The sequence below is a fragment of the Paramisgurnus dabryanus genome, chromosome 16 (genome assembly GCF_030506205.2).
Source record: "Paramisgurnus dabryanus chromosome 16, PD_genome_1.1, whole genome shotgun sequence".
Classification (NCBI taxonomy): Eukaryota; Metazoa; Chordata; class Actinopteri; order Cypriniformes; family Cobitidae; genus Paramisgurnus; species Paramisgurnus dabryanus.
This window is the reverse complement of record NC_133352.1, coordinates 22,162,676-22,190,184: the sequence shown is the minus strand read 5'-3', so window position 1 is coordinate 22,190,184 and position 27,509 is coordinate 22,162,676. Positions and strand designations below refer to the sequence as shown.

Genomic DNA, 27,509 nt, shown 5'->3' with positions numbered 1-27,509 from the left:
AGTCGTATACACTTCTACACCGGCACACGCAAATAACCTCATGCACACTTCCCATCCAGCCCTGTTCAACTTTAGTGACCTACTCAGCCTTGAGAAATCCTCTTTCTAATTTAGACTCCCCCTCCCCTTCATCCCTGTGTGTTCCCTCTTCAATCCTTCTACTCCTCTGAAGCATCATGGGTTTCTTTCACCTGTTATCATGCTAAACAGAATACATTTCGCAAGGTACTCTTCTTGCAACTGTTTAAGAGCTGATAAAGGTGTTTTTGTCCACTGGTGATGGAGTGCTGGGTTGTGATGTGTGCATGTGTTAGTTTAACTCAGTGAAGGATGTATCGTCTCCTGGTGGCCCAGGTCCTTTTGGGCTGCTGGAGTGTGGCACAGCCCTTCTGTCCCTCTCAGTGCACTTGTGTGTCTCATGGACGTAGTGATGGCACTGGCACCAGGTAAGAACACTATTGGGCATTTATGTTTGACATTGTGTGTTATTATTTTTCAAACGTTTGTGTTTGTGTTCATACTGTAACCTTGGGGGGTGTAATGTGTATGGTGTTTAGACACACATTGTACATTGTTTTATAAAAATAATTTATTTGGTATTGAGTTTTAGTAAATTACTGTAAATACACATTATCTCAGTCAATATTCAATATTTCATAAATGTATTATAATAAAAAAAGTTTAACTTATATATTTAAACATTCAGCTATAAACACATTTTAAATTTTAAAAAATTAGTCAAATGTGGATTATAAATGAAATTATTTTAAAAACTACAAATGTGGATTATAAATGTTAATGGTTTACCTTGCATTTAATGTCCATGTAGTCATTTCAGATAATCTTTTAAACACATTATATATGTTAGAAATGTATTGCTGAAACACGTTACAAAGACTGAACCATGAAGTACTGAATTGTGGAGTTAGATCGTTAAACAGTTTTTCCACATTTCTGTGTTAAGGATCGTTTGGGCGGGGCTAAAATGGTGGCTCCAGTGCATCATCGAGCCACCATTTTAGCCCCGCCCCTAACACAATTGTAATCGCAGTATTTGAAAGTTGAGAGAGATGTCAGCTTCCAGCCTGATCTCATGAGAATTCACATATATTTTACGAGTTGGCTAATTAGTATGAATTCATACGAAGTTAAAGGCGTTCTAAGCGAATCTGCGAGACGTTAGTTTTTGTTGACTCCTCCCCCTCCCTTCCGTGCTTTCATGAACGCGCCCAATCCCCACCCCCTAATCCGATCTTGTTGTTCATTGGCTGGAACACTTTGTTATGGTTTCTGTTTGTAGGTTTGGCCACTGTGTTGTTATTGCCGTTTGTGAAGCCTGGGCTGTCTACAGAGATCGCGTTTTTTTACAGTTTGATCAGAGGACAGGCAGCAAGCAGATAGTGAGGAGATGTTTGCTGTATGTAACAAAATTGTTTTATGGTCTAAAACGCGTCAATTCGCTTAGAGCACCTTTAATAGTGCAAAAACGTACAATTCAACAAAACCAATCCCCGCCCCTAACCCCAACGTCACATGGGGTCAAGGCAAATTGTACAAAACCTTACAAATGTGGTCGTATGAATTAATACAAATTAGCCAACTTGTAAAATATGTATGAATTCTCATGAGATAGAATTGCAGTTTCCAGCTAGTGGGCGTGGCTTCAGTGCAGACAGTGGACACGCCCTCAGCGCCTGAGAGCAGAAATTCCTGCCTGTTTTTCCAATATTCAATAACTTATTTTATTTACTTGCCGTTTTTTTAATCATCTTAATTGGGTTGGGTGGTTTATATCACATTTTTCTGCGCGAACACATTTAATATCAGACTTTAAATCTGTTCTCTTTAGAAGCTAATTTTCTGCATATAAGCTGAACACTAATAGGCTACTGCAAAGTCTCTAATGAACACAAAGCTTGAGTCTCATTAACCTATCATTAAAAATCTGCAACAGGTCTGTTTTATGCAATGATCCTGACATGGCAGATATTCCAGTCAACGTCCCTGTGGATACAGTAAAGTTACGGGTAGAGAAGACAGCTGTGCGTCGAGTGCCCACTGAGGCCTTCTACTACCTGACAGAACTGCGCTATCTTTGGATCACATACAATTCTATAAGCTCTGTGGACTCCGGCAGTTTCTACAACCTGAAGGTTCTACATGAGTTACGACTGGATGGGAACATGATCGCTACCTTTCCCTGGGAGTCTCTGAAAGAGATGCCCAATCTGAGGACCTTGGATCTGCACAACAACCGGTTGACTATTGTTCCTGTGGAGGCAGCACCTTACCTGGTTAACATCACCTACCTGGACATATCTAGTAACAAGCTAACTACTCTTCCCTCTGAGTTGGTGGACATCTGGCCTCCGTTTTCAGGCATCCTGCCCAGTGCCAATGCTTCACAAAAGATTGTTCTTGGTGAGTATAGATGATGATGATAAAATGTTTCTTATGATGTTGATTATGGATGAGCATAAAGACAAATGTTGGATGACAAGACTTTCTTTTAAGGTGTTGTCATTCTTCATGTTTTAAAATATTATTTATATAAATTGGGGTAGCAGCAGAAGCTAGGCCTACACATGGTTCCAAGCTGATCCTTTAAAATGGTCTTAATATGTACAACTTAAGTATGGATATGTATACATTGAGGTAGGTTGGAAAGTACATTTGGTACCAGTATGTACCTTTGATGTACTAATGTGCACTCTTTGGTACCAATATGTACCTCTGATGTACTAATATAAACTCTATAGGTGCAAAGGTGTACTTTTTAAAAGGGTACCGCTCCAGTGACAGCTAGCGACCATTTTGTGGCCATTTTTTTCTGACAGTGTACTTGCAGTGTAGTTTTGTCCAATTCCATTGACTTTTATTAGTTGTGCTGTGAGGTACGGTATTACTCCGCGCCGGGAACTTTGTTTCTATTCTTTCAATTGGCAAAGGCGGATTATCGCCACCAACTGGGCTGGAGTATTTATTATTCAAGCTCTCAGCGAAAGAATGTACGGGTGTGAGACGTTTGTAAAAATAGGTCCACAAGTTTACAACGAATGCTAAAACACCTGTTGGAAAGCATCTTTTGCAGCGATTTTTCTGTGAGCATATCAGTGAACACCCCTGACCACTCGGTGAGTTTCACGTCTTTGTAAACGAAAGTTTAATGCATTTTAGGAAGAATTTGGTTTAATTATTTGTAAATATAATGTTATGTGGTATTCATATATTTAACATATTTAGATTACATTTTTGTGTAATATTAAACTGTATATTTCAAAATAATTAGCAGCATCTGAGTTAGCGTGTGTTTTGAGCGGTTATCTGGAAATAACAAACATATTCCAGTTTCCTCCCACAAGCCAAAAACATGCAAGTTAGGCAAATTGGAGATGCCAAATTGTCCCTCCCCCAACCTGTGTATTGATCAACTTGTGTATGGATTAACTGGTTCTCGCCATAAATTTAGCCATTGATGCTGGAATGGCGTAAAGAAATAAAGGAAGAAGAAGAAATAACAAATCTGCAATTGTTGCCTCTGGCCAATCAGAATCAAGCATTCCAATGAGTCGTGTAATATGTTATTTTATCAGTATGAGTAATCCCTGCACGCATTTTTTAAATTCTAAAAAATGTGGTTGAGAACATTTAAGAAGTCTGGAATGATTTTTCAATTAACTCGTATTCTGATGTAATCTGATTTAATCACAATTCGCTTCGAGGTCAGTATCACTGCCAACTCGAAAGAAAATAATAATGTTGGGTTAAGCAATTAGTGTGGACAACATCTGTTCTGAAATATATGAATGAAACATATTAAATATTAAAGCAACATGAATGTTAAAGAAGCTGGAAAAGTTCACATGGACAAATAGCTTCACAGATTAACAATTCTGTTATATTAATATGAGTTGAATGTTAACATAATGCTTGTGGATTAATATAAATGAAATGCACATGAAGTATATTCACATATGAGTGTACACATTACTCCTCTCTTCATTATGTCTATATAAAGAGGTTCCAAGTGTGATCTTTAAATATCTAAATCTGGTCTGTGTCTTCAAGGGCTTTCCCAAGTTAAGTACAAGCTAATCTTCTAAAGGCTTTTAGCTGTGTGTATGAGATTTGAATTTTAAGTGCTTGTGTGTTTAATGAAACCGTACCTGTCATCACAATTCATAATTCAGTATAAACCATATCCTTTCACACAATATATGAGGTTGACCAAGGTAAAGCTATTATGAACAAGGGAACATTGTGGAATCTCCTTTGTGTGCATATAAACTGACATCAGCTGTCACCGTAAATAGTCATGCTGTTCACACATGCCAGCCCAAAACATATTTTCTAGTCAAAAATTTGTATGCATCTTTTTTAGCGTCTCTGATTATTTGTAATAATAAAATCAGGCCTGCACTGTCAGAAAATAAGAATTTTAGTAAAATCAGGCTAAAGATTATATTTACAGATTAACTTGTTTCAAAGAGGGAACTGCACCCTATAGCCATAAGTTAAAATGAACATTATTCAGGTACCTACATAATATTATAACTTCAACTTGCTGTGTTTTGGTCAACTTGGTGCCATCCAAAGCTTGACATGTTTATTGAACTGCACTCTGTACACTCTCACCTGTTGCCATAGGTGTCCCAAGATGAACAAAACCAAAACATCTAGAATGGGATATTACTTTATAACATCAAGATATAAGCAGTTATCATCACCCAGCTGTTCAGCTGTATCAGTGCAATGTCTAAATCTTTGTTTACAGTCAACTGACCTACCGTCCTGTCACAGACAGAAATATGTGCAGACTGTGGTGTTTATGTCCAATACCTGATGCTAGTCAGACAGGATTTCCTGTATTGTACAGTATACTATATATCTCTATAAGTCAAAAAACTAAAGCATTGCTGAAGGCTTTATCACATTATGTTGAAATTTTGAATTAGTTTCTGTGCCATTCTTAAAATCTGTTAACAGTATAAGAAATGTATTATTTCAATTGACAACATGTGTTGTGAGATGCAGATACCAATGTGCCGATACCAATATTAGATTACATAGTGTGACATTAATACCAAAAGATACTGATAGTTTTGCTTTATATTCCTTGTTTTAAAGTATTATGTTGTGAAGTCCTAGAAGTTCAGAGCATACAAACTACATACAAATACAGTTCTGTATTTTGAAAAAAATTTGCAATACAGATTTAAGGCTGATATATTAGTGCATCTCTGCTTGTGGAGCGAATTAATGAAAATGTTTACATTTATTCATATTATAATCTATATTTTAAATTGTAAATGTAACTGTATTTACATAATGTTTTAATATGCATATTCTTAACAAGTACTTTAAATCTTTATAGGTCTGCAAGACAATCCTTGGTACTGTGACTGTCGTATTTCCAAGCTCATCGAGTTGTCAAAGATGGCCACCATACCTGTGGTGTTAATGGATCTGTTTTTGACATGCATTGGGCCAGAGAATTTAGCTGGTGTTTTGTTCCAGCGGGCTGAACTGGATCAGTGCCTGAAGCCATCAGTTATGATGTCAGCAACTAAGATCACATCCCCATTAGGGAGTAATGTTCTCCTGCGGTGTGATGCCACTGGTTTTCCTACACCTACACTTCTCTGGACCAGAGCCGATGGATTGGCACTCAACAACACAGGTATTACTGTCAGTTTTAACAATGTCTAATACAGTGGGCGGTCACATTACAGTCTTGCACTCCACTATTTTTCATTAATATTCATGTAAAAATGTCAGACTAGAAACATGAATTTGGATTTCTTTGCATATGAAAGATCAAGTTTGATCTTTAAAGGGACACTACACTTTTTTTAAAAATATGCCCATTTTACAGCTCCCCTAGAGTAAAACATTTGATTTTTACCGTTTTGAAATCCATTCAGCTGATCTACAGGTCTGACGGTACCACTTTTAGCATAGCTTAGCACAATCCATTGAATCTGATTAGACCATTAGCATTGCGCTCAAAAATAACCAACGAGTTTGGATATTTTTCCTATTTACTCTTACCTTGACTCTTCTGTAGTTTTATCGTATACTAAGACCGACAGAAAATTAAAAGTTGCGATTTTCTAGGCAGATATGGCTAGGAACTATACTCTCATTCTGGTGTAATAATCAAGGACTTTGCTGCTTAACATGGCTGAAGGAGGCACAAAGTGCCCGAATATAGTCCCCTGCTATTGAAAGTAACCAAGGGGACTATTTTCAGGCGCTGCGTAAAATCATTGCGCCTGCTGCAGCCATGTTACAGCAGCAAAGTCCTTGATTATTACGCCAGAAACCACAATGAGAGTATAGTTCCTAGCCATATCTGTCTAGAAAATCGTAACTTTTAATTTTCCGTCAGTCTTAGTACATGATATAACTTCAAAAGAGTCAAGTTTTAAATGGGAAAAATATCAAAACTCTTTGGTTATTTTTAGCGTGATGCTAATGGTATGGTCTAATCAATGATTGTGCTAAGCTATGCTAAAAGTGGTACCGCTAGACCCGGAGATCGACTGAATGGATTTCAAAATGGTAAAAATCTAATGTTTACTCTAGGGGAGCAGGAAAGATTATTTAAGAATATAAGAATAAAAGTTGATGAAGTGTTAATTGTTTGCTCCTTAGGCAAAATGTTAATGTGTAAGTAGCTTTGCATAAAAGTGTCTGCTAAATAAAGAAATGTAATGTAAAATTTTTTTGTAGTTATTCAAGAGTCTCCAGGTGAAGGGGTTCGTTGGTCCATCCTCAGTTTGCATAGTATTGTACTGAAAGACGCTGGCGATTATCGTTGCAAGGCTAAGAATGTTGCGGGAAATGCCGAGGCGTACATCACTCTATCTGTGGATGGCGTGGAAACGCAGACTCCATCTGTGCATGTAACCAAGAGACCGGATGCAGATTACAAACCTGTTGATCAAACCGTGATTTCTGTAACGGGTACACCTAAGATCCCAGTTTTTACCTCTTTAAGCCCTGCAATTTTACAACCAACAGTGCAGTTACCTCTGCAACCCAGCAAGAGTCTGGGACCAGGTGAAGGAGTGCAAAGGTCCCCACCTGCTAAAGACAGGCCAGCTAAAATCCAGCAAGGCAAGGGTTACATAATGAATGAAAAGTCGAAGAAAAAAGCTGATGTCGAAGATGTTGAAATAGTGGAGGAGACCAGCGAGACGGCAGTCTTGCTATGGACATCTGATAACTTGCCAAGCGACACACCCATTACAGTGGTGTACTTTCCATATGATGCTAAAGATGATAAGGAGTCAATTGATACAGTGGTGGGGCAAGGGAAGCTCCTGCTGGAATATTTGATGCCTAACCAGATGTATACAGTGTGTTTGGTTACTAAGGGCTCTGTGAAAGAGCAATGTGTGGATTTCAGTACTTTGGGTAACACTGGCGATGATGGACAGAGCAAACTTTTGATGATTGCCAGTGGGGTCGCGTGTGTAGTTGCGGTGCCTCTCATAGTGGTGCTGCTCTACAAGATCGTGTGTCTATGCTGTAAAGGAAACAGTACAGAGAACAGTGGACCAGAGGAGGACCTTGCAAAAGAGACATATGTTAAGTTTGAGACACTTACAATGAAGCAAAGGACACTTAACGGCCAGCCCAACGATCTTTGGGCCAGGAGACAGACTCAGGAATCTGAGCGAATGCTCCTTTGCTCGCGCTCAAGCATTGACTCTCAAATGACATACAAGAGTGACACCTCTAGATCTGAGTACTTGTGCTAATGTATAGCCTTGTGTTATCCTTTCCACAGACTTGAGAAGCAACATAAGTTTTAAAACATTAGGGTTGATGTCAATCCCATTGCCTTACATGACTTATCATCACTCTAAATTGTATTTTGTGTTTAATTTTATACGTTTTGTTCACTTTTGTTCATTTAATCATAATGCTGTATTTATGAAATGCAGAAGATGTACAGTACTGTCTTGATCAGAACAGTTGTCCTTAGTAAATATAAGCAAAGAAGAAATTGGAAATGTTTTTTATAAAAAAAAAAATCACAAAACATTGTATTGATCTAAAATGATAGTGTGTGAAAGATATCAAATCAAATGTTTTATTTCATTTATTTGATTTGATTTGATTCCTTCCACACACTATCATTTTACATAAATACAATGTTTTGTGATTTTTAAATACATGAAATAAAACATTTATTTGATAATGAGATTCCACCTTTGTTCCACCAACAAAAAGGTTTTATGATTTTTTTTTATTTAAGATTATTAATCTTTAAAAAATATATTTGCACAACCTTCTTTGCTCAAATTTACAAAGGGTGCCAATAAAGTACTTTGTGTATGATGAAAAAAAATGCTGGGTTGATGAAACAAAAAATTAAATGGGTCAAAATTAGATGAACCCAGCCGATTGGGTTGTAATATTACGTATGCTGAGTTGTTTTAACCCATTGTTGGGTCAAATATAAACATTTTCTGGGTTCATTTAACCAAAGGATTGGGTTTGTCCCTTTTTGACCAATGCTGGGTGTAAATTCACAATGCATGTAAGTAAATTAAATATACTGCCTTTTCATGCCTTTTAATGTATTTTTGTTTTTCTCAACAGAAAGGTGTAAATATTACTATTTATTTTGTGCATACAATTAAAGGGATAGTTCACCAAAAATGAAACTTCTGCAATCATTTACTCTCTCTCTCATGTTGTTACAAACTTGTATACATTTATTTATTCTGCTTAACACAAAGGCATATATTTGTAATGAAGCATGAAACAGAAGCACCACTGACTGCTATAGTATGAAAAATACTACTATTGAAGTCAGTGGTTTCAAACATTGCTCAAAATGTCTTTCTTTGTGTTCAGCAGAACAAAAAAATTAATATAGATTTGTAAAACATGAGGTGATGACATGATTTCCATTTTTGTGTGAATTATCCCTTTAATGGCAGAGAAAAGTTGACGTATGCCGAATTCAAAATAGGTTACAACTGTTTTCTTGTGGTTACCATTTCAGTTATGTCATCATGTCTCTTTTAAAATGTCAAATTCCTAGTTTGTCATGTAAAGATAGAAATAAAATAATCACTTTCTATGTTACATTATAAGTTATATTCTTACATTTCTCGTCTGAAGTGTCCACGTTTTTTATTATGTCATGTTTTCCTTTAAACGCAACAGGTGTATTTCTAAACGCACTATGATTTTCTGTCTTTACGGGTGGTATGTGTGTTTAAATGTACCCACCCCAACACTGTGATTGACAAGTATATGTGTAGGTATTGGAAATGCAAATGCAAAGGGTATTGCAATTTCATTTGAGTTTTGGCAGGATCCGCACGTGACGCGAGTGCAAGTGAGATAGCAAATCACAACTCGAAAGAAGAAATTCAATTGCAAATGCACTTTGCTTTTCCATTTGAAATTTGGCATATATTGTACGTTCGCGTAAACAGAAATGCAAACGATTTGCATTTACGTTTGAATTAAGTCACAGTTTTTACACCCACAAGTAAGAAACGCAATTGCAAATACAATTTGCAATTCCTTTTTAAAATTGTCGCAAAATCATCTTTGGCTATTTGTGAAAAGATAAAAGTAACGCAGTCACCTACTGGTTTTGTACTGGTCAACGATCCACGTGACACAAGTTTGCAAGTGAGAGTTTACCAGTCTTTTCGCGAAATATTGTTCCACAAGTTTGGGTTCTTGGTCTGACTCATTTGCATATGGCCGGCCCTTTAGGCTATAAAAGCAAATGTTTATTAATTAAAAGGCACCAGAATACAAAAAAAGGGCATGTACACCAGTAAATGTTTTGGACCCATGCACCCACATTTTTTTTCTTCCGAGGCCCATGTGTCAGTGTAAACAAATAGTTAATTAGAGTAACCTAACAAAAGCTTAACCAATTGACACTCAAAGCAAACTATAGTTAAAGCATTGTTGTTTCAGTTAGCAGTTCAGTACAGTTTTACAAAATTATATGTCAGTTTAGTTAGTTAGTGGCATAACGTCATATCTGGTCCTGTAAGTTTGTGTCAGAGTGGATATTGTGCTGAATTTCAACAGGGAATCTCTTGTATTTCCATTTTTCCCATAGTGTCTCTAATTCCTCTGACAATACGACAGTCATTCGTTTAATAAGATTGCGTGTATTGCAGAGAAAATGGGAAACAGAGCACATACGAGCCCCTATGATTTCTTATTCAATGGGCCAGACAGCAGCTATGCAGACACAACAACAACAGTTTGTTTGTATGCACTACAGGTTTGGCTATACATGCACAATATAGAGAAACAATTTTTGTGGAGACATTTTAAGGCTCCTCACCATTAGAAATGGGCTCATAATAGCTGAATGATATACTTTATAATAATGTTTAAGAATTATTTTTAGGGTTACAATCATTGATTATACATCAATTTCAATCTTTGACATGACCTATATTAAAGATTTTAAGGCTATATTTACAGAATATAGGATGACTTTATGTAGAAAACAGTAAATCACTGGGTGTGTGTTTATGTGAGGGAGGGATGGGAGAATCCCATTACTCACGATCTGCACAAAAGCTTTGGGTCTGATCTAATTACCACTCCCACAAAATCATATGCATAGAGTCATGGACTAAGAAAGGCCAGGAGGTGAACTGGGCTGACCGAGGGCTATTCAGTTTTTGTGTTCCTTGAGGCTGTGTTTTGAAACTCTTGTAACAAGGAAAAACCTCTTTATAGCCGTGGCTAGTCTCACCATGTGTCAAATTTACCATGGGACTGTCAGGAATTTCATACTTTGCTTCCAAAACAGCTAGAGAGAGCAGGAGGACTGGAGATCGGAGCACGGTTCTACAGACCTGGGTGTTCCACTCACCGTACCCTCACTTTTACCCAGCTCTGTGTTAAAAGGACACCTTTGGGGTATAGGGACACTTTTTGGGGTCTTTCTGGACAGGTCCTCATTTGAAGCTACTAGGCTAAGATGCATGGAGGTTATGGCTGCATGGTATGGTACCGTGTACATGGAAATACCTAAGCGAAGAGACCTGTAGAAATTGGGATAGGATTATGTTCTGGGAGACTATAGCGGCCACCTTTCAGTTGTGGTTCTGGATGGTGAGAATTGGCCCTGCCAATGCTTCTGGGCTTGCTAAAGAAGCATTATGTTGGGATGGACACCCCTGGGCCACTGGTAACTTCAGCTGTGTGGGTAAGTGCTAATGTTAATGTAAGATCAAGCCAAAAGTAATGAAATGATAAGGTAGATATATACAGTATTGCATATTAAATAGTATTGACTTATCCTCTCTATGAAAAATATTATTATACTTAACTCCCATCAGGAGTCATAATATGTATGCTGATAAGCATAAGTCTGTTAAATATCTCTGTAAACAGAATAAAAATACATCATAATACAGATTATACAACTTCCTTTATTAAATAACATTGTAAACAACTATATAATTGATCAATATAAAATATAAATAGCTTGAGATCCTTTGAAATATTTGATCATTCATACCCAGAGAACGTCTCGGTTACGGATGTAACCCTCGTTCCCTGAAGGAGGGAACGGAGACGTCACGTCGTGACCGACGAATTGGGAACTCGCTTAGAGAGACCAATCTGCTTCGAATACTACTAAAACGCCAATGAACTTGGCATTGAGATATTTGCATAATGCTGGCGCCGCCCCGCCAGGTGCGTATATAAGCAGCAGGTGCAAATAGGGAAATTAGCTTCTTATTCGCTGAGAAAGCCGGAAAGTGTGACCGGCCGTAACAGCAGGTGGCAGCACCTGTGGCGACGGGACGTGACGTCTCCGTTCCCTCCTTCAGGGAACGAGGGTTACATCCGTAACCGAGACGTTCCCTTTCAGTCGGTCACTACGCCGTCACGTCGTGACCGACGAATTGGGAATCCCTATCAAAACGCCACTAGGGGCTGACCTCTTCCAGTGACTGCGTAAAAGCCCTCCGGTTCCACTTAAGGAGGAGGAGGTAGGTTTTAAGGCAGAAGGCCGGGCACTAGATGTTCCTTTAACCCCACAGAAGTGCCAGCGACTGGGAAGCGCCCTACCTGAGCGGGATAGGAACGTTGCGGAAGCCACCACCCGTCTTAAGGGCTAATGGTGGGCGAAAGTCAACCGTAGTTGAGGAAATAAGACAGCCGTGGCTGTGTAAGCAAAGCAGTGCTCTGCTAAGGGAAACGTGGGCTAGTAGGATTAACCCCACGGAAAAATACTCACAATGGAACCCGGTGGGACACAATGTGGAGCCCGAGCCAGACACGTAGGTTCGCGAGGATACAGCTAGTGAAAGGCTGACAGCCAATGCTCCGCAACAAAGGCTGCCAGGGCAGCGGAGGAAGAACAATTCAAACCATTACGCATTTTTGTTCTGAAGGCCTTCCATACTGACACAGTTATGAAGCATCAGTTGGAGGCTGCAAGCCGACCTGCGAGTCTGCTCTCCGTGCTCCCCCTGGTGAGGAAAGAACACGAGAGGAGACAGGCTCGATACGAACACTGTAAAATCTAGTGAACGTATTAGGTGTCGCCCAACCAGCAGCTCTACAGATGTCTGTTAGCGAGGAACCACGAGCTAAAGCCCAAGATGAGGCAACACTCCGTGTGGAGTGCGCTCTCAAATTAAAGGGGCAAGGAATACCCTGAAAATTATAAGCCAGGGCGATAGTATCAACTATCCAATGAGACATCCTCTGCTTAGTGACAGCTTTCCCTTTCTGCTGGCCACCATAACAAACAAAGAGCTGGTCTGAGGTCCTGAGGCTTTGCGTGCGAACCACGTAGAGTCGCAGTGCGCGTACGGGGCACAACAAAGCCATGGTTGGGTCTGCGTCCTCCGGGGGCAGCGCTTGCAAGCTCACCACCTTATCTCTGAAAGGAGTGGTGGGAACTTTGGGCACGTAGCCTGGTCTGGGCCTCAATGTTACCTTGAGGCAGCAGGACCAAACTGAAGGCACGAGTCGTCAACAGAGAATGCATGTAAATCCCCTACTCTCTTCACTGAGGCCAAAGCTAGCAGGGTCAGAGCTTTCATTGATAAAAGCTTCAGACTCGCAGACTGCAAAGGCTCGAACGGGGGGCCTGAAGGGCTTTCAGCACCATGGACAGGTCCCAAGGAGGAATAGAAGGAGGGCGCGAGGGGTTTAGCCTGCGAGCGCCTCTTATAGTGTAATAACCAAATCATGCTGGCCAACTGATCTGCCGTTGATAAGTGAGTGAGTGACGAGCAGAAATAGCGGCGATATCAACTTTAATGGCGAAGGGACAGCCTACCATCTAACCTATGTTGAAGATATAAAGCACAATGTTAATGGGGCATTCTCTGGGGTCCTCGCATTGCAAAGAGCACCAGGTGACGAAAAAGGTTTCATTAAGCGCGTAAGCCCGTCTTGTGGACGGTGCTCGAACCGCGTCGATGGTGTTAGATACCGTTTGCGATAAATCACCTAAACCTTGCGCGCGCTCAACGACCATACATGGAGATCCCACGGGTCGGGGCGCGAGTGCCAATGTGCCCCTTCCTAAGAAAGAAAGTCCTTCCTCAGGGGAATCCGCCAGGGAGGGCTGTCGCGAGGAGCATTAACTATGAAAAACCAATTCCCAGTCGTCCAGTACGGACGATTAATAAAAGGCTCTCCTCGTCCTGCCTGACTTTGCACAGTGTCTGTGCGATTAAGCTCACTGGAAGGAATGCGTATTTGCGCATCCCCCGAGGCCAGCTGTGTGCCAACGCATCCACGCCGAGGCTGCCCTCGGTTAGTGAATAAAATAGGCGACAGTGGGTATCGTCCGGCGACGCAAACAGATCTATCTACGCACAACCGAACTTCAAACTAGCTGGACCGTCTGGGGGTGGAGTCGCCATTCGCCGGGGCGCGCAGCTCGAGAAGCGCGTCCGCTGCTGTATTGAGCGAGCCCGGAATGTGAATGGCACGAAGGGACCTCAGATGCTTCTGACTCCAAAGGAGGAGATGACGAGCGAGATGCGACAGGTGACGAGAGCGCAAAACCGCCTTAACGGTAAATAACGCAACAGTCGCAATGTTATTGGTGTCGGCTAATACATCCTTCCCTCGCATCTCCATAGCGGAGCGTACAAGTCCCAGATATACAGCGCACCGCTCGCGGCAGTTGGGGTGCTATGCACACCCCTGAGACTGCAAGCCCGTCATACGTGGCGATCATCCCGTGCTAAGGGCATACATGCTACAGAATGCCAGGAGACCTTTCAGGGGGCATTGTCTATCGGAAATGCCGGGTCTACCACGGGGAAGTTGGAATGACACGCAGGTGTAATGTTTACACGGTGTATGCCGGTGCGCCACGCTCTCCTCGAGACTCGATCGTAAGCCAACGCTGAAGCGGTCTCATATGAAGCAGCTCGGGCGGTGTCACAGCCGCAGCATGCTGTCATATGTCCAGGAGCTACTGAAATTGTTTCAGAGGGACCGCGTACTTCCCTCGAACTAAACCGAGGCAAGTCAGAACTGACTGGTTGCGCGCTCTTGTAAAACACGCCATTTAGTCGATCGAGTCTAGTTTCCATACTGAGAAAAAGGATCCTCTGCACGGGGCAAAGGACTCTTTCCCAGTCGACCTGAAGACATAAACGAGCGAGATGCCGAAGCATTAACTCTGTGTTCGCGCACGTCTGCCAAGAACGGGCTATTATAAGTCGACGTACATAAAAGCAGAATGCGAACAACCCTCTCTCTGATATTTTAAAGCCGTGACTAGCACATGGAGACACGGAGAGAGAGAGACAGCTCGAATGATGTACTTAGTATTAATATGCCCACCCCACGACGCAGAGCGAAAAACGGTCTAAAGCGAGGGGAGATGGACACATAAAGTACACGTCTTACAGGTCTAAGGCTGCAAACGATCTGAATATTGAAATACGAGCCTCGGCGTTATCGTCCAAAAGAACACCTTTGTAGAGCCGGTGCGTAAATCAAATCGATCGTAACCCGCCGCGTATTTTGGGTACTATGAGATAAAGGCTGGAAAAACCCTATCATCATCATCATCTCGGTAAGAGGGACCGGCTCGATACATCCTTCGCCAACAGGACATCGACCTTTGCACGCAGTACATGTGCATCGGGCGCTTTCACCACAGTGAAATGAAAGCCCGAGAATTTTGGGGTGTGCCGGATCTTGTAACCGAGGCGGATTGTGCGTAAAACCCAACGAAACGGGCTGGGAACTGAAGCCAAGCACCCAGGCACCGTACGAGGAGAATTAACGACACTACCGAAGTACCCGCGGTGGGGCAGCGAAGCGAGACAGGTGGGACTGCCGGTGCGTCTGCTGTGATAGCATAAGCATCTACAGTATGTGTGTGTGACACTGACCTGAGCCCGCTGAGGGTGACGGTCGTCTGGTCTCCTCAGCGGAGAGCACAGACTCCGAGGAGGGTGCTGGTGGTCCCGTCTCCTCAGCGGAGAGCTGGAACTCCTCAGGACACCCGCTGGCGATAGAGGAGAGGGAGGAAGAGCACGTAAATGCCCGCTCACATCTCTCTCGATCCTCTGGAGACCTGGAGAAGGAATAGGAATGCACTCTTTTTGTGGTTTTGTGGGTGCCGGCTGAGAAGCCGGCGGAACAGAACAAAACGAAACCAAAGATTCTCCACCCGGCCCTCTACCGGTGGAGGGAGCGATGCCATCACCGTCTCCCGTAGAGTGATCCCATCCGAATCCAGGTCGCCCGTCTCAGGGCCGCTTCGATTTCCGTCTACCACGGGAAGCGGGTGGGGCGGGCGGGGCGGGCTGCCGACGGCTGTTCCCCCTCCGTGGCCTGGAAGATGTTCTAGTGGGGGGGGTGGAGGCAGCCGCCGCAGGGCGCCCTCGGCGAGGAGCAGACGGGGCCGCCGGCGCTGGAGGGCGAGATGCAGGTCGCTTGCGCCGGGGCATGATCTGAGCGATCGCCTCTGTCTGCTTCTGGGCGGCGGAGAACTGCTGGGCAAAAGACTCCACCGACTCACCGAAGAGACCAGCCTGGGACACGGGAGCGTCTAAGAACTTGTTCTTCTCCGCATCCGACATGTCCGCCAGACATAGCCATAAGTGGCGTTCCTGGACCACCATCGTGGACATGGCACGACCAATCGCCTGCGCTGTCACCTTCGTAGCGCGAAGAGCCAGATCAGTGGCAGCCCGGAGCTCCGAAAGGACAGGCGAGTCGTGTCCTCCCTCGTGCAGATCCCTCAAGGCCTTCGCTTGATGAACCTGCAGCAACGCCATTGCGTGCAGGGCTGAAGCCGCCTCTCCACATGCCTGGTGGGCAGCGCCCGTTAAACCGGAGGACTGTCTGCAGGCACGAGAGGGGAGGGTTGGGCGGTCCTTCCAAGAGGGAGCGTGTGCCGGACACAGTTGCATCGCGACAGCACGCTCCACGGGAGGGATCCCCGTATAACCCTTAGCGGCTCCGCTGGTGAGGGAGGTGAGGGGGGAGGGCTGAAACGGCCGTAATCTCGTGGAAAACGGCGACTTCCAGGTTCTAGTCAGCTCCTCGTGCACCTCGGGGAAGAAAGGCACCGGTGGAGAGGGTTGTGAAACCCGGGCAGCTCCAAAGAACCAATCATCCAGGCGGGACGGTTCGGGCTGAGGGGGGGGAACCCACTCTAACCCTACGGTCTCCGCCGCTCGAGCGAGCACGGCCACCATCTCTGGATCGAACTCCGGCGTCCCAACCCGACCAGAGGGAGGAAGGGCGTCGGGGTCCACGTCAGGGGGAGGAGGCCCACCCTCGGATGCTGCGGCGTCGGTGGACCCGGAGGGCGGCACGATGGATTCTAGAGACATCGTAGAACACGACGCTGAAGTCTCCATCGGCACATCAACCGGCTGTGGATGAGGAGGCTGAGAGCCTGAGGACGAATCCCCCGCTCGGCTCAGCACAGTGATGCGCAGGTCGTCCTTTGAGAGCTTCACAGCCGCACCGTGGCGGCGTTCAGCACTCGCATGACGAGGGTTGCGCTTTTCCCGGAGGAAAGACAACCGTCTGCGCAAATCCACAAGGGACATGCTCTCGCAGTGAGAACACTTACCCCCAGCGAACGCTGCCTCTGCGTGCTCGATGCCCAAACACGAAAGACAACGCTCGTGACCGTCCTTCGGACCCATGTATTTGCCGCACCCAAGATCGCACGGACGAAAAGCCATCCTGAAAAGGACGCTGATGTCCGGATATACGAGAGAGTGGCTGCCTTTAACAAGGCACAAAGCTCTCTCGTATCACTCTTTTAGGGAAATTCACTCAGATGCTTAGTTGATGAGCGCACAGGGAAAGGCAACGCACACACTAAACTCAAAAACAACAAACAGATGTAGAGCCGTGGAATAAGCGAAGCGTCCGCTGTGGTACTGCTAGTACAACCAACTTCAGCAATCAGATCCCAACAGAGTAGAGTAGCTTCTCAGTAGCAGATACTGCAGGCTTTCGAAGCGAATAAAAGCTAATTTCCCTATTTGCACCTGCTGCTTATATACGCACCTGGCGGGGCGGCGCCAGCATTATGCAAATATCTCAATGCCAAGTTCATTGGCGTTTTAGTAGTATTCGAAGCAGATTGGTCTCTCTAAGCGAGTTCCCAATTCGTCGGTCACGACGTGACGTCGTAGTGACCGACTGAAAGGGAACTAAAAGATCAGACTTGCATCATGCTATTACTCTTCAAAATGTTTCCAGACTATTGACTTCTGACTGTAAACAGCTTACATCCCCATTTCCAAAATTTTGTGTTATTTGTCTCTACACATCCTAGCAACATGACAGTGTCTCTGTGAAATACATGAGCACAACCTCATTTAGAAGACCTCCATTGTGGTGTGGGTTGCTAGGATACAGTTGCTTTATTTCTAGAAGCATCTGTGAGGCATGGACCTCTCCCTATTTATGCATGAAAAGACTTGGGTCACAAAGCAACATTAATTCACTCGTTCCTTGACATTATAGGTGCTAATGTGGGTATGCAAGAAAAAGAATAATTAGCAATTTTATGACCAAGAAAGAATGTATTTGTGTATGTGACAGGTCGCATTTATCAAATGCATTGTTTTTGTGACACACAACATGGATTCAGGGTGAAACATGAATGTTAAAGCTAACTGATCTGATTTATTAAATACTGAGATGTAATAAAACTGGCATAACCCATCACTTGTACCTCATGACCGTTGAGGACTTTTTTGTTAAATTTTTTTTTTTTTTTTTTAATATTTTACAGAACATAAAACTTTCTAATTCCTTATAAACACATTTCCTTTTAACCAATCATATCCTGATCCTTTGCAAAATAAAATGTGCATAGTGAATAGTGAAAGGCTAGTGCGTGGTTAATTGAAATAGTGGTCCATGATAAATAAAGAATCATGGAATTTAAAATAATTTTGTGAATATTTGATATGAAAAGAAAAACTAAATTCAGTTAACATACTTTCAATTAATACGTTATATTTATCTCTCTAAAGATCCCGAGCCTTATCTGGTAACTGGCCTTGGAAACAGCATTATTAAAATGAACCTGAATGGCAGAGACCAGAGAAGAATCCTGTCTGGAGTGGGAAGGTCCATCCTGCTGGACTTTCACTTAGGTGAGGGGACAGTGTTTTGGGCTGACATACATGCAGGACTAATAAACAGAGCAGGACTGGATGGGACACACAGACAGGTACTATCAAAGCATCATCAGCGACTAATATGTTTGTGTCTATCAGCCTCTTATTGCTGATCGTTTTCATTGTTTCTGTTTTTCATTTAGACGCTTATCTCATCAGTGAAGGGAGTCACAGGGTTGGCTGTGGACTGGATTGAAAACTCAGTAATCTGGAGCAGTGCAGAGAAAGGAACAATACAGAGAGTAGACACAGATGGGAGAAATGAAAGGACTGTCCTACAAGACCTGTCCCAGCCAAGCTCTGTTGTAGTGGATCCGAATGAGAGGTAAAAATGAGTCGCTATACAGTGATGTCAGAATAAATAAATTAATATTACTTTATAAAACTACATTAAAATAAGCAATGCAAATGTCGTTATGATAAAAATAGATTTAGTATTTTGTTATTTTATAGAAGTTTTCATCGGGCACACGCACATTGCCACGTTACACCCCTGGCCCGAAGTTAACTTCTGGTCGGTGTTTCTTTATCAGTTTGGTTAGTTACAACCTGACCTCTGGAACAAATACTGTGTCGAAAATAAAAACAAATTTGTGAGGCGACGGGGAGACAAGGGGAGATGGTGAAAATGTCAGTGGCGGCTGGTGACTGCTCTTCCGAGGGTCGCAAATTCAAATTATGTGTTGGGAGTGTCATGTGTGTTGGGAGTGTTTTTTAAAATATTTGTTTGTTGCGTCATGTGGTGCATCACGTGTTTTGTCAAAATAAGTGCCTGCTGCAGACTCGTCTAAACTGTTTATGATAAAAGAGACGCTCACGTTTACAAAATACATGCAAGGCACTCCCTTAACAGTAAACTCTGATTACGCATGACATTATGCGAGTATGTGGCAAACGCGAGCGTCTCTTTTATCATAAACCATTTAGATGCGTCTGCAGCAGGCACTTATTTTGACAAGACACCTGTAATTCACATAGGATCACTCGACACGTAGAACACATATTTTGAAATTAAGAACCACACACATGATGGGCTACATACATGTTGTGACGAACTTCGCATCGTGCGCCATCGAAAAAAGAAGTCACCGGCCGCCGCTGGGGAATGTGTAAAGAGATGTTTGGCAGCTAGGCAAGAATTCAAAGAGAGCTAACATTGTATTGGAATTGGATATTTATAATAAAAAAATCTACTCTAGAGGGACTCTCCCGAAAGTTAGATTTGGGCCACAAAAATCATTTGTTTATCTTTTTGCCGCTGAAGTGTCTGTATTATCATATATTATCTTAATAATTATAGAATGAAATATATGATAAAAATCAAAATAGTGATGTATCCAGGATTGGACTCAAATTGCCCTAGATGTAGTCTGGAACCAGCAGACCTGAGTCATATGTTCTGGGGATGCCCCAGATTAACAAAATTTTGGTCAGACATTTTCAGAACTTTCTCATCTATCTGTAACAAAGATCTTGATCCGAATCCTCTATCTTCCATATTTGGAGTGGTGCCAGAAGAGTTACAGCTAACAACCAACCAATTAGAGCTCATCACTTTCTCCACACTGTTGGCTAGACGCCTGATCCTCCTTAATTGGAAAAAAGGAACCCCTCCATCTCATAAGCGATGGGTGAAAGAGGTGATGTCATATCTCAAACTAGAACACCTTAAATATACTATCCGAGGCTCCTCTAAAAAATTCTATGCGGTCTGGCAGCCCTTTTTATCTTATTTTGAATCTTCAGTCTAATTAATAATTTGCCGGGAACAATATGGTAATATTGAGGGTATTTAAATTTTTTTTTTTTTTTTTTTTTTTTTTTACGGGGTGACTATGTATGTAGGTTTATGTTAAATTAATGTTATGTGTATGTATCTCTATGTGTTTGTAATTGTTGCATAAGAAAAATCAATAAAAAAAAAAAAAAAAAAAAAAAAAAAAATCAAAATAGTGGTTTGCCAACATGCTAAAATAAAAATATTAATTTAATCAAAAATAAATAATTACAATATTTAAAAAAATATATATAATAGATTTTTACATTCATAAATAATTATTTTTTTAATAAAATATAGCCTAAAACACAAAAGCAACAATAGTTGAAGAGTAATAGGAAAACTCAAAGCCAGCATATGGAAGCTTGTGGAGCCATAGGTCAAACCTCTTAGCCACAGCAACATGTTTGACATTTTTAATCTGTTCTCGCAGCAATGTGCTTGTTGACTATAAGGGAGATGGAGAATGACTAAAGTCTTTGTTAAATTTTTCCTCAAGACTGTGTTGCTCAACTCCTAGCTTGCATGTGAGCTATAAATGCTGAAGCATTCAGACAGTCACATTCTTTGAAACATGACTGGCACATAGGTGTAATTCAGACAGACAGTGTTTCACACAAACTCTCCTCAATTCCCTATCAGAGGACTGCTTTCTATACAAATAATCAACTATTAATCACAAACAAGTTTGGTTTAACTTAAACAAAATAAAGCATATATTCACTGAGAGAACTTCATTTATTTATTCAAATGTATGTAAAAAATTGAATAATTGACTGCATCACACTATTTACTGTATGGTTATATTCATATTTTTTTTTATTGCAACCATTTGTTCACCTACAGTACACTATAATCCAAATTAATCTAAATAAGAAGTTTCTGCTTTTAATTTCTTTGTTTATTTCTACAGGTTGAGATGTATGCAGAAATGTCAGAGTGCCATCACAAATTGTTCTTTGCAATTTTCCAGATATATTTTCTGGTTGTCAGATGGAGTAACTCCCAGCATCCAGCGTTCGGACACCAGTGGTGGGATGAGTACAACTTTGCTGAAAGTTACAGACAGGCTCAAGGTGTTGGTAATTGACCATAGGGACAGGCGATTATTCTGGATTCAGCAAGGCCTAAAAAGGCACACTGCACTGGGGTCCTGCAATTATGATGGCAACATTATCAACGTCTTCAATCAGCCCTTAAGGTTAAACTCTCAGAATGTGTATTATTATTTCTACGAGGTACTTTATGGTAAAATCAGTATGTGTTTTCTGTTTTACGCCTAGATCACAATCTCTGAGGTTGACAGTCTTCCTGGATTATGTATACTTAACAGATTCTAAGTCAAAAAGCATAAGACGAATAAACAAGTATATAGGGGGCCCAGGAGAGAATGTCAATTCCAAACGGATGCTGCACCCCCCTACTGATGTCAAAGTGGTACATCATATTAATCAACCAGTGATGGAAAGTCCTACTTCTTTGACTCCAGGTTTGTATTAAAAAATTAAATGTCTGTTTTCAGATGCCCCCCTTAAAGGAATAGCTAATCCCATAATATAAAAATGTTTCCATAGCTATCCTATCCTAAGTGTGAATTACAGTATCTTCTTCTTCCAGCCAAACACACTCAATGGCATTGGATAGTTATTTATGGCTCCACAAACACATCCATTCATCAATAACTAATTTGTATTGCCGAGGCGAAGCATTGAGTTTTTGTAGGAAATATTTATATATCAAGCTTGGCCATATATGAACTATATATGGCCAGATGTGTGTTTACAGAAGATTTTAGGTAATAATGTAAGCAATGGAAGATATTTAATAACTCTATGTATCCTGAAAAGAAATAATATGTTTGTGAGAGGAAACAATTAATTTTTGAGCTTATTTAGCTATCAATATGTTGATAACGTTGAATCTCATTGGTTCGTGCATGTGTCTGTGCATCTCCACCATGTTTGTGTTTTCACAACTATGACCTATGAGCTTTATATCCGTGCACAGCATCCCTAGTCGATCTTTCTTTACGCCTCAAAGCATACAAACTCCATTTCTCTAATAGTATGAGCTTGAAAGGAGATTGTGTCTGTTTTTGTGCAGGTTGTAATCCACAGTCAGGAGATTGTGTAAAGGTCTGTTCTCATCAAAGTGACACCGGATTTTGCCACTGCAGGGATGGTTTTTCTCTCAATAAAAAAGGAAACTACTGTGAAGGTACAACATCCATTTCCCAATATTCAAGATTTTATTAAAAATATTCAACTGATATACTAATCTTCTGACATAAACTGTAGACTGTGCAATTATATATTTTCATTTTTGGGTGATCTATCCCAAAGTCCCTAAGGGGAACAAAGTGACAAGTAAAGCTTGTTTTATATTTCAAAACTTGATCTTTTGTTACTCTCCTGTAGATATAAATGAATGTGCCCTGTGGAATCACGGCTGTTCGCTGGGGTGTGAGAACGTCCCGGGCTCTTACTTTTGCACCTGCCCTAAGGGCTACCTGCTATTGCCTGATATGAAGACCTGTCAAGGTACGAATAGAGAATGGGGAGCACGGATAACTAAAACATGTTAATGGCACTGTTATCATACTACATACAGTGTACTCAAATTTGGGAAGACGTTAGGTCAGAGAGAGCCCAGTGATAAGATGATGAGGTGACATCAGTAATAAGGAACATATTTAGTCAGCAGCTTTGCCTTGCTAAGCAGGTCACAAGTACATCAACAGCCAGACTAACTCTCAATACAATTCAGTCACATGCAGACACACACATCTGCAATCTGGTCTGTTGTTGTGTTTCTTGACTTATTAAGTGAACAGTCATTGAAGAACAGTCAATTGTAGATAAAAAAATATGAAATATATATTTATATTCACATATTTAAAATATGGTAATAAAGGGATAGTTCACCCAAAAAATCATTTTCTCATCCTCATGTTGTTCTAAACCTGTATGAATTTCTTTTCTCTGATGAACACAAAAGAAGATATTTTGATAAATGATGGTAAGCATACAACTGATTGTAACCATTGACTTCCATACATAAATACGATGGAATTCAATGGGTCAACTGTGTACTTACCATCATTAATCACAATATAGCTTCTTTTGTGTTCATTAAATAAAATAAAAACTTATACAGGTTTAGAACAACATAATGATGACAGAATTTTCATTTTGGGGTGAACTATCCCTTTAAGAAGGACAATAAGATTATAATGCAGAAAGGTTGTGTTAATGTATGCAAATATATAATTTTAAGCCTATATATAGTTTTAAATCTATAGTCTGGGAGTAGTAAATCAGTATTTAAGTTAAATCTCTCTGCAAAGCTACATCCCAGAACATCAAATGCTGTCAGTCACTCTGTACAAGAGACTACTTTTGTACTTTCACGTTTGTGGGTGGGATTATGGTTGTGACATCATAATGGGATTAGAAACAGTATCCTGTTAAGAAGCTTGTTTGCCACAACCATCTGGCTTCCTCAAAGCTATTTGTTGAAAACAGCACAATTTCCATTTTTAGGATACAATTTTTTCCCTTAGCTGGAGCTTTGTAGATTAAGATATACAGCAATTAGATACATATACATTTATCTTTCGTTTTATTTTGTATGTTTCTTTTATTTTGATATTGCTGAATTGTTAAGTAGAATGTAAAAATCCTTTAGATGTAATAAATGGATTTTAGAAGTGGTTTTTTGTGTGTGTTTGTGTATATATTTATATATATACGCTGCAACACATCCTCATCCCATGACGCCACTTGACCATGCGTCAATATGTTACGCGGAGGGTATACCCTTCGCGTCATTTTTTGACGAACTGGGGACTTCAATACTATTAGGTACGCGAAATTAAACAGTTGTCGCCTTGTACACACATACATACATACATACATACATACATACATACATACATACATACATACATACATACATACATACATACATACATACATACATATATATATATATATATATATATATATATATATATATATATATATATATATATATATATATAACTACATGTACAACCACAGTGCAGTAAATTGTTCCTTAAGAGAGGTGAGAGGAAATGTTAAGGTGAGAGTTGATCAGATAAGGGGTTTGAAACTTCAAAGATTGAGGCCATTAGCTTCAGACTTGTCTACTTTATCATCATCCTGTACCAGGTTGTTCAGCAAAAAATGCATGAGCAGATTATTATGTAGGTCTTTCTTGGCTAGACCAGTAGGGGAGCGATGTTGAGCTAAAGGAACAGTGCATTTTTTCTTTGCCAGTAAAAGTAAAATATCAAAGGCTGTATTTAATACTGTAGCCCCCTATACCCTCAATCAATATTTGTTAACTAATATAGTAACAACATAAAGAGCTGTAACAACATAAAAAAACGGCTTTTGTGGAACACACATAACTTTCGGTGAACTCCGTAGAGTGGTTTATTTCCGATAACAAGCAAAATAAACAACACATAGATTACTGTGTAAAATGTGTACTACTGTATATGATGTATGCAATCTAAACGACAGATTGGCTGCCAAACCTCCCATCAAATAGCAGTAATCCATGATCGCCGTCTTCCCTCGTCTTTGGAAAACCAAAAAAATTAATTTCGACGAGGTAATTGTACAAGAGTTCAGTTTAACAACTAGTCACACCATTAGACAAACAAAGACCGGAAGTAAAGTTTTACTCAGACAAGTAATCATGTCACCGCACGTGCGTCCGATGACAGTCTTGTGTGGTGTATAGATCGGTTGTATTATTGCAGTGCACTTGGGATTTAATAAGTGCACTTGATAATGTCCTCTATAATTTCAGACAAAATTGTTGCCCCTTAAATAATGCACTACAAGGTTATTGGGGGCTATTTCGGACACCGACACTATGCTCTTTTATTTGATTGGTTTGACAGTTGTTGTCATAATTTCAAATAATAATAATGAAATATGCTTAGTGTTGAGGTAAGCAAGATGATGCAAAATAAACAAACATAAAAGTTTAAACTTGCAAATACAAACCAAGTGTATCTAGTTTATCTAGTTAAAGGGGATGTATCAAGAAAAAGTTTGTCCAAAAAAAGTCTAAATCAAAAATGTAAAACGTTTTCAAATGCTTTTTGTTTTTATTTTTTTTATTCTTTTATGTTAATTTTTTAATGCAGTCAAGTAAGAGAAAAAAAACGTCAATTTGCTATTACTCTTTATTAATAAATTAATGTATGCCATTCTGATATGCACTTATTAATCTTTTAGTCTACTTAGTTAGCCAAACAATTAATGACATAAAGTTTATTCTGTTTTCTCTTCTTCCATATGCTTTAACAGAAGCTAAACCATGTGTAGAAAATAAGACAGTTTGTGATCATGCTTGCATCCATACAATACAAGGAGATGTGTGCTTGTGTCCAGAAGGATCAATACTAAAGGCAGATGGGCGTTCATGCACAGGTGTGTGAATCAATTAACTTGACACCTTATTTACTGAGAAAAACATCCTGCATGCTAGTGTATGTGTAAGAGGATTTGTGGGTATTTTGTTCACCACTTTCTCTGTATGTTTCAGGCTGTATGTCTGCAGATCGTGGAGGCTGCAGTCATATATGTGTTACATTATTTCCAGGCAGGTGGGTATGCGAGTGTCGACCTGGATATCAGCTACAGCCTAATGGAAAACACTGTGCTGCCACAGGCGAGTTACACTACATAATCCTGTATCCTATTTTTTGGGTTAAGCGTGTAGTTAATCAGGGTTTAAGTGCATTTGCTTCTAATTACCTAGACATGTCTGGAATCCTCTGACATTTCTTTGCTTTATTTCTAGCAGGACCTCCACCATACCTGTTATTTGCCAATGTAATGGATATAAGAATGATGAACGCAGATGGCACAAAGAGCAAGAAACTGCTGGAGGAACCAAGAGGCACCATTATAGCTGTGGACTATGATCCAGTGCAGAAACAAGTGGGTGATCATCACTTACCGTACTGTCAATGCTGATGAGGCTCCTATTATAATTTAGGATGAGTCTACACTGCCATCTAGTGGAGCAAATCCAAGAGGCTTTGAGAATGAGGTCACAATAATGTGCATTTACTGCCATCTACCGGCTACCAAGCATACATGCAAGATTTACCTTTTATACATGTATAATTTAAATTCTCATCTGTGAAAATAACGATCAAGTCTCATGTGGTGTATGTGTAGGTATATTTTGCAGATAAGGGGCTGAAACGTATTGAGAGAGCTTCAATGGATGGTAGTTTAAGAGAGATATTGTTCTCCTCTGGATTAGACTCACCTGAGGGCCTAGCTGTAGACTGGGTCAATCGTAAACTGTACTGGACTGATAAAGGGTAAGGCAAAACACAAAAATGTATTTCCGAAAAAATTAACTGAGTTGTTTATTTCCTCAACGGAGCTAATATTCTGTATTTCAGATTATCTTCAATTTCCCGCAGCGGTTTAAATGGGCTTGGCAGCGAAATCTTTATAGATGAAAACATCCAGAAACCCAGAGGCATTGCGCTTCATCCACAGGCACAGTAAGACCTTTTACAATTAAAAAGGTTAATATACTGTCCCAATAACTCTGAATGACATTGTTTACTTTTACTTTATGTATTTGTACTTTTGTCATTGTTTACTCCCTGTTGGAAAAAAAACACCATAAACAACCATAAACCAGCACCAAAGAACAACTTATGCTAGTTTTGCTGGTATGCTGTTTTTTTCAGCAGGGCTCACCCTGATGTTCTTCCAAATTCAAACATTAATGTTTAATAACATTTGGATTGATTGTTATGGCAAAAATAAACTTATGGTGCTTATGTTTTGTTTTTGTATTTATATTTTTTTTTAATTTAAAGAGTAACTAAACCCTAAACCAACTTTTTTTAGTTAATGATCTGTAAGAATGATGCTTTATTAGTGCTGTTCATTGATTTTAGTAAGTTTTTTGACATTTGGATATAAAGTGTTTCAATACTACAATATATGGTGTAAAAACGTCTGAGTGCTGCCCTCTTCAGGTTGAACGGTGGCTACTGC

At 40.6% G+C, this 27,509-nt stretch overlaps 2 protein-coding genes across 2 annotated transcripts in view; both read left to right on the top strand.

Moving 5' to 3' along the window:
- Positions 1-330: 330 nt before the first annotated feature.
- On the top strand, positions 331-8,390 carry lrit3a (info leucine-rich repeat, immunoglobulin-like and transmembrane domains 3a). Its single transcript, XM_065270289.1, has 4 exons — positions 331-446; positions 1,955-2,421; positions 5,375-5,680; positions 6,736-8,390. The coding sequence occupies exons 1-4, from the start codon at positions 331-333 to the stop codon at positions 7,767-7,769; spliced, it is 1,923 nt and encodes a 640-aa protein (XP_065126361.1). The 3' UTR covers positions 7,770-8,390.
- Positions 8,391-10,664: 2,274 nt separating this feature from the next.
- The window catches only part of egf (epidermal growth factor), a 28,554-nt gene continuing 11,709 nt past the window's right edge, over positions 10,665-27,509 (top strand). Inside the window, exons 1-12 of the mRNA XM_065272709.1 lie at positions 10,665-11,218; positions 18,516-18,715; positions 18,806-18,987; positions 21,413-21,640; positions 21,723-21,928; positions 22,543-22,656; positions 22,857-22,979; positions 25,788-25,910; positions 26,026-26,151; positions 26,287-26,423; positions 26,667-26,815; positions 26,900-27,004. Of these exons, the coding sequence (XP_065128781.1) occupies positions 11,017-11,218; positions 18,516-18,715; positions 18,806-18,987; positions 21,413-21,640; positions 21,723-21,928; positions 22,543-22,656; positions 22,857-22,979; positions 25,788-25,910; positions 26,026-26,151; positions 26,287-26,423; positions 26,667-26,815; positions 26,900-27,004 (1,895 nt within the window). The 5' untranslated portion in view covers positions 10,665-11,016. The remainder of the gene's footprint in view (positions 11,219-18,515; positions 18,716-18,805; positions 18,988-21,412; positions 21,641-21,722; positions 21,929-22,542; positions 22,657-22,856; positions 22,980-25,787; positions 25,911-26,025; positions 26,152-26,286; positions 26,424-26,666; positions 26,816-26,899; positions 27,005-27,509) is intronic.

What these genes read in the sequence shown, in the direction of transcription:
- lrit3a (XM_065270289.1), top strand. Translation starts at nt 331, where the DNA reads ATGTATCGTCTCCTGGTGGCCCAGGTCCTTTTGGGCTGCTGGAGTGTG. An exon ending in AGTGATGGCACTGGCACCAG is followed by an intron (nt 447 to 1,954) that starts GTAAGAACACTA and finishes AATCTGCAACAG; the next exon opens with GTCTGTTTTATGCAATGATC. An exon ending in ATTGGCACTCAACAACACAG is followed by an intron (nt 5,681 to 6,735) that starts GTATTACTGTCA and finishes ATTTTTTTGTAG; the next exon opens with TTATTCAAGAGTCTCCAGGT.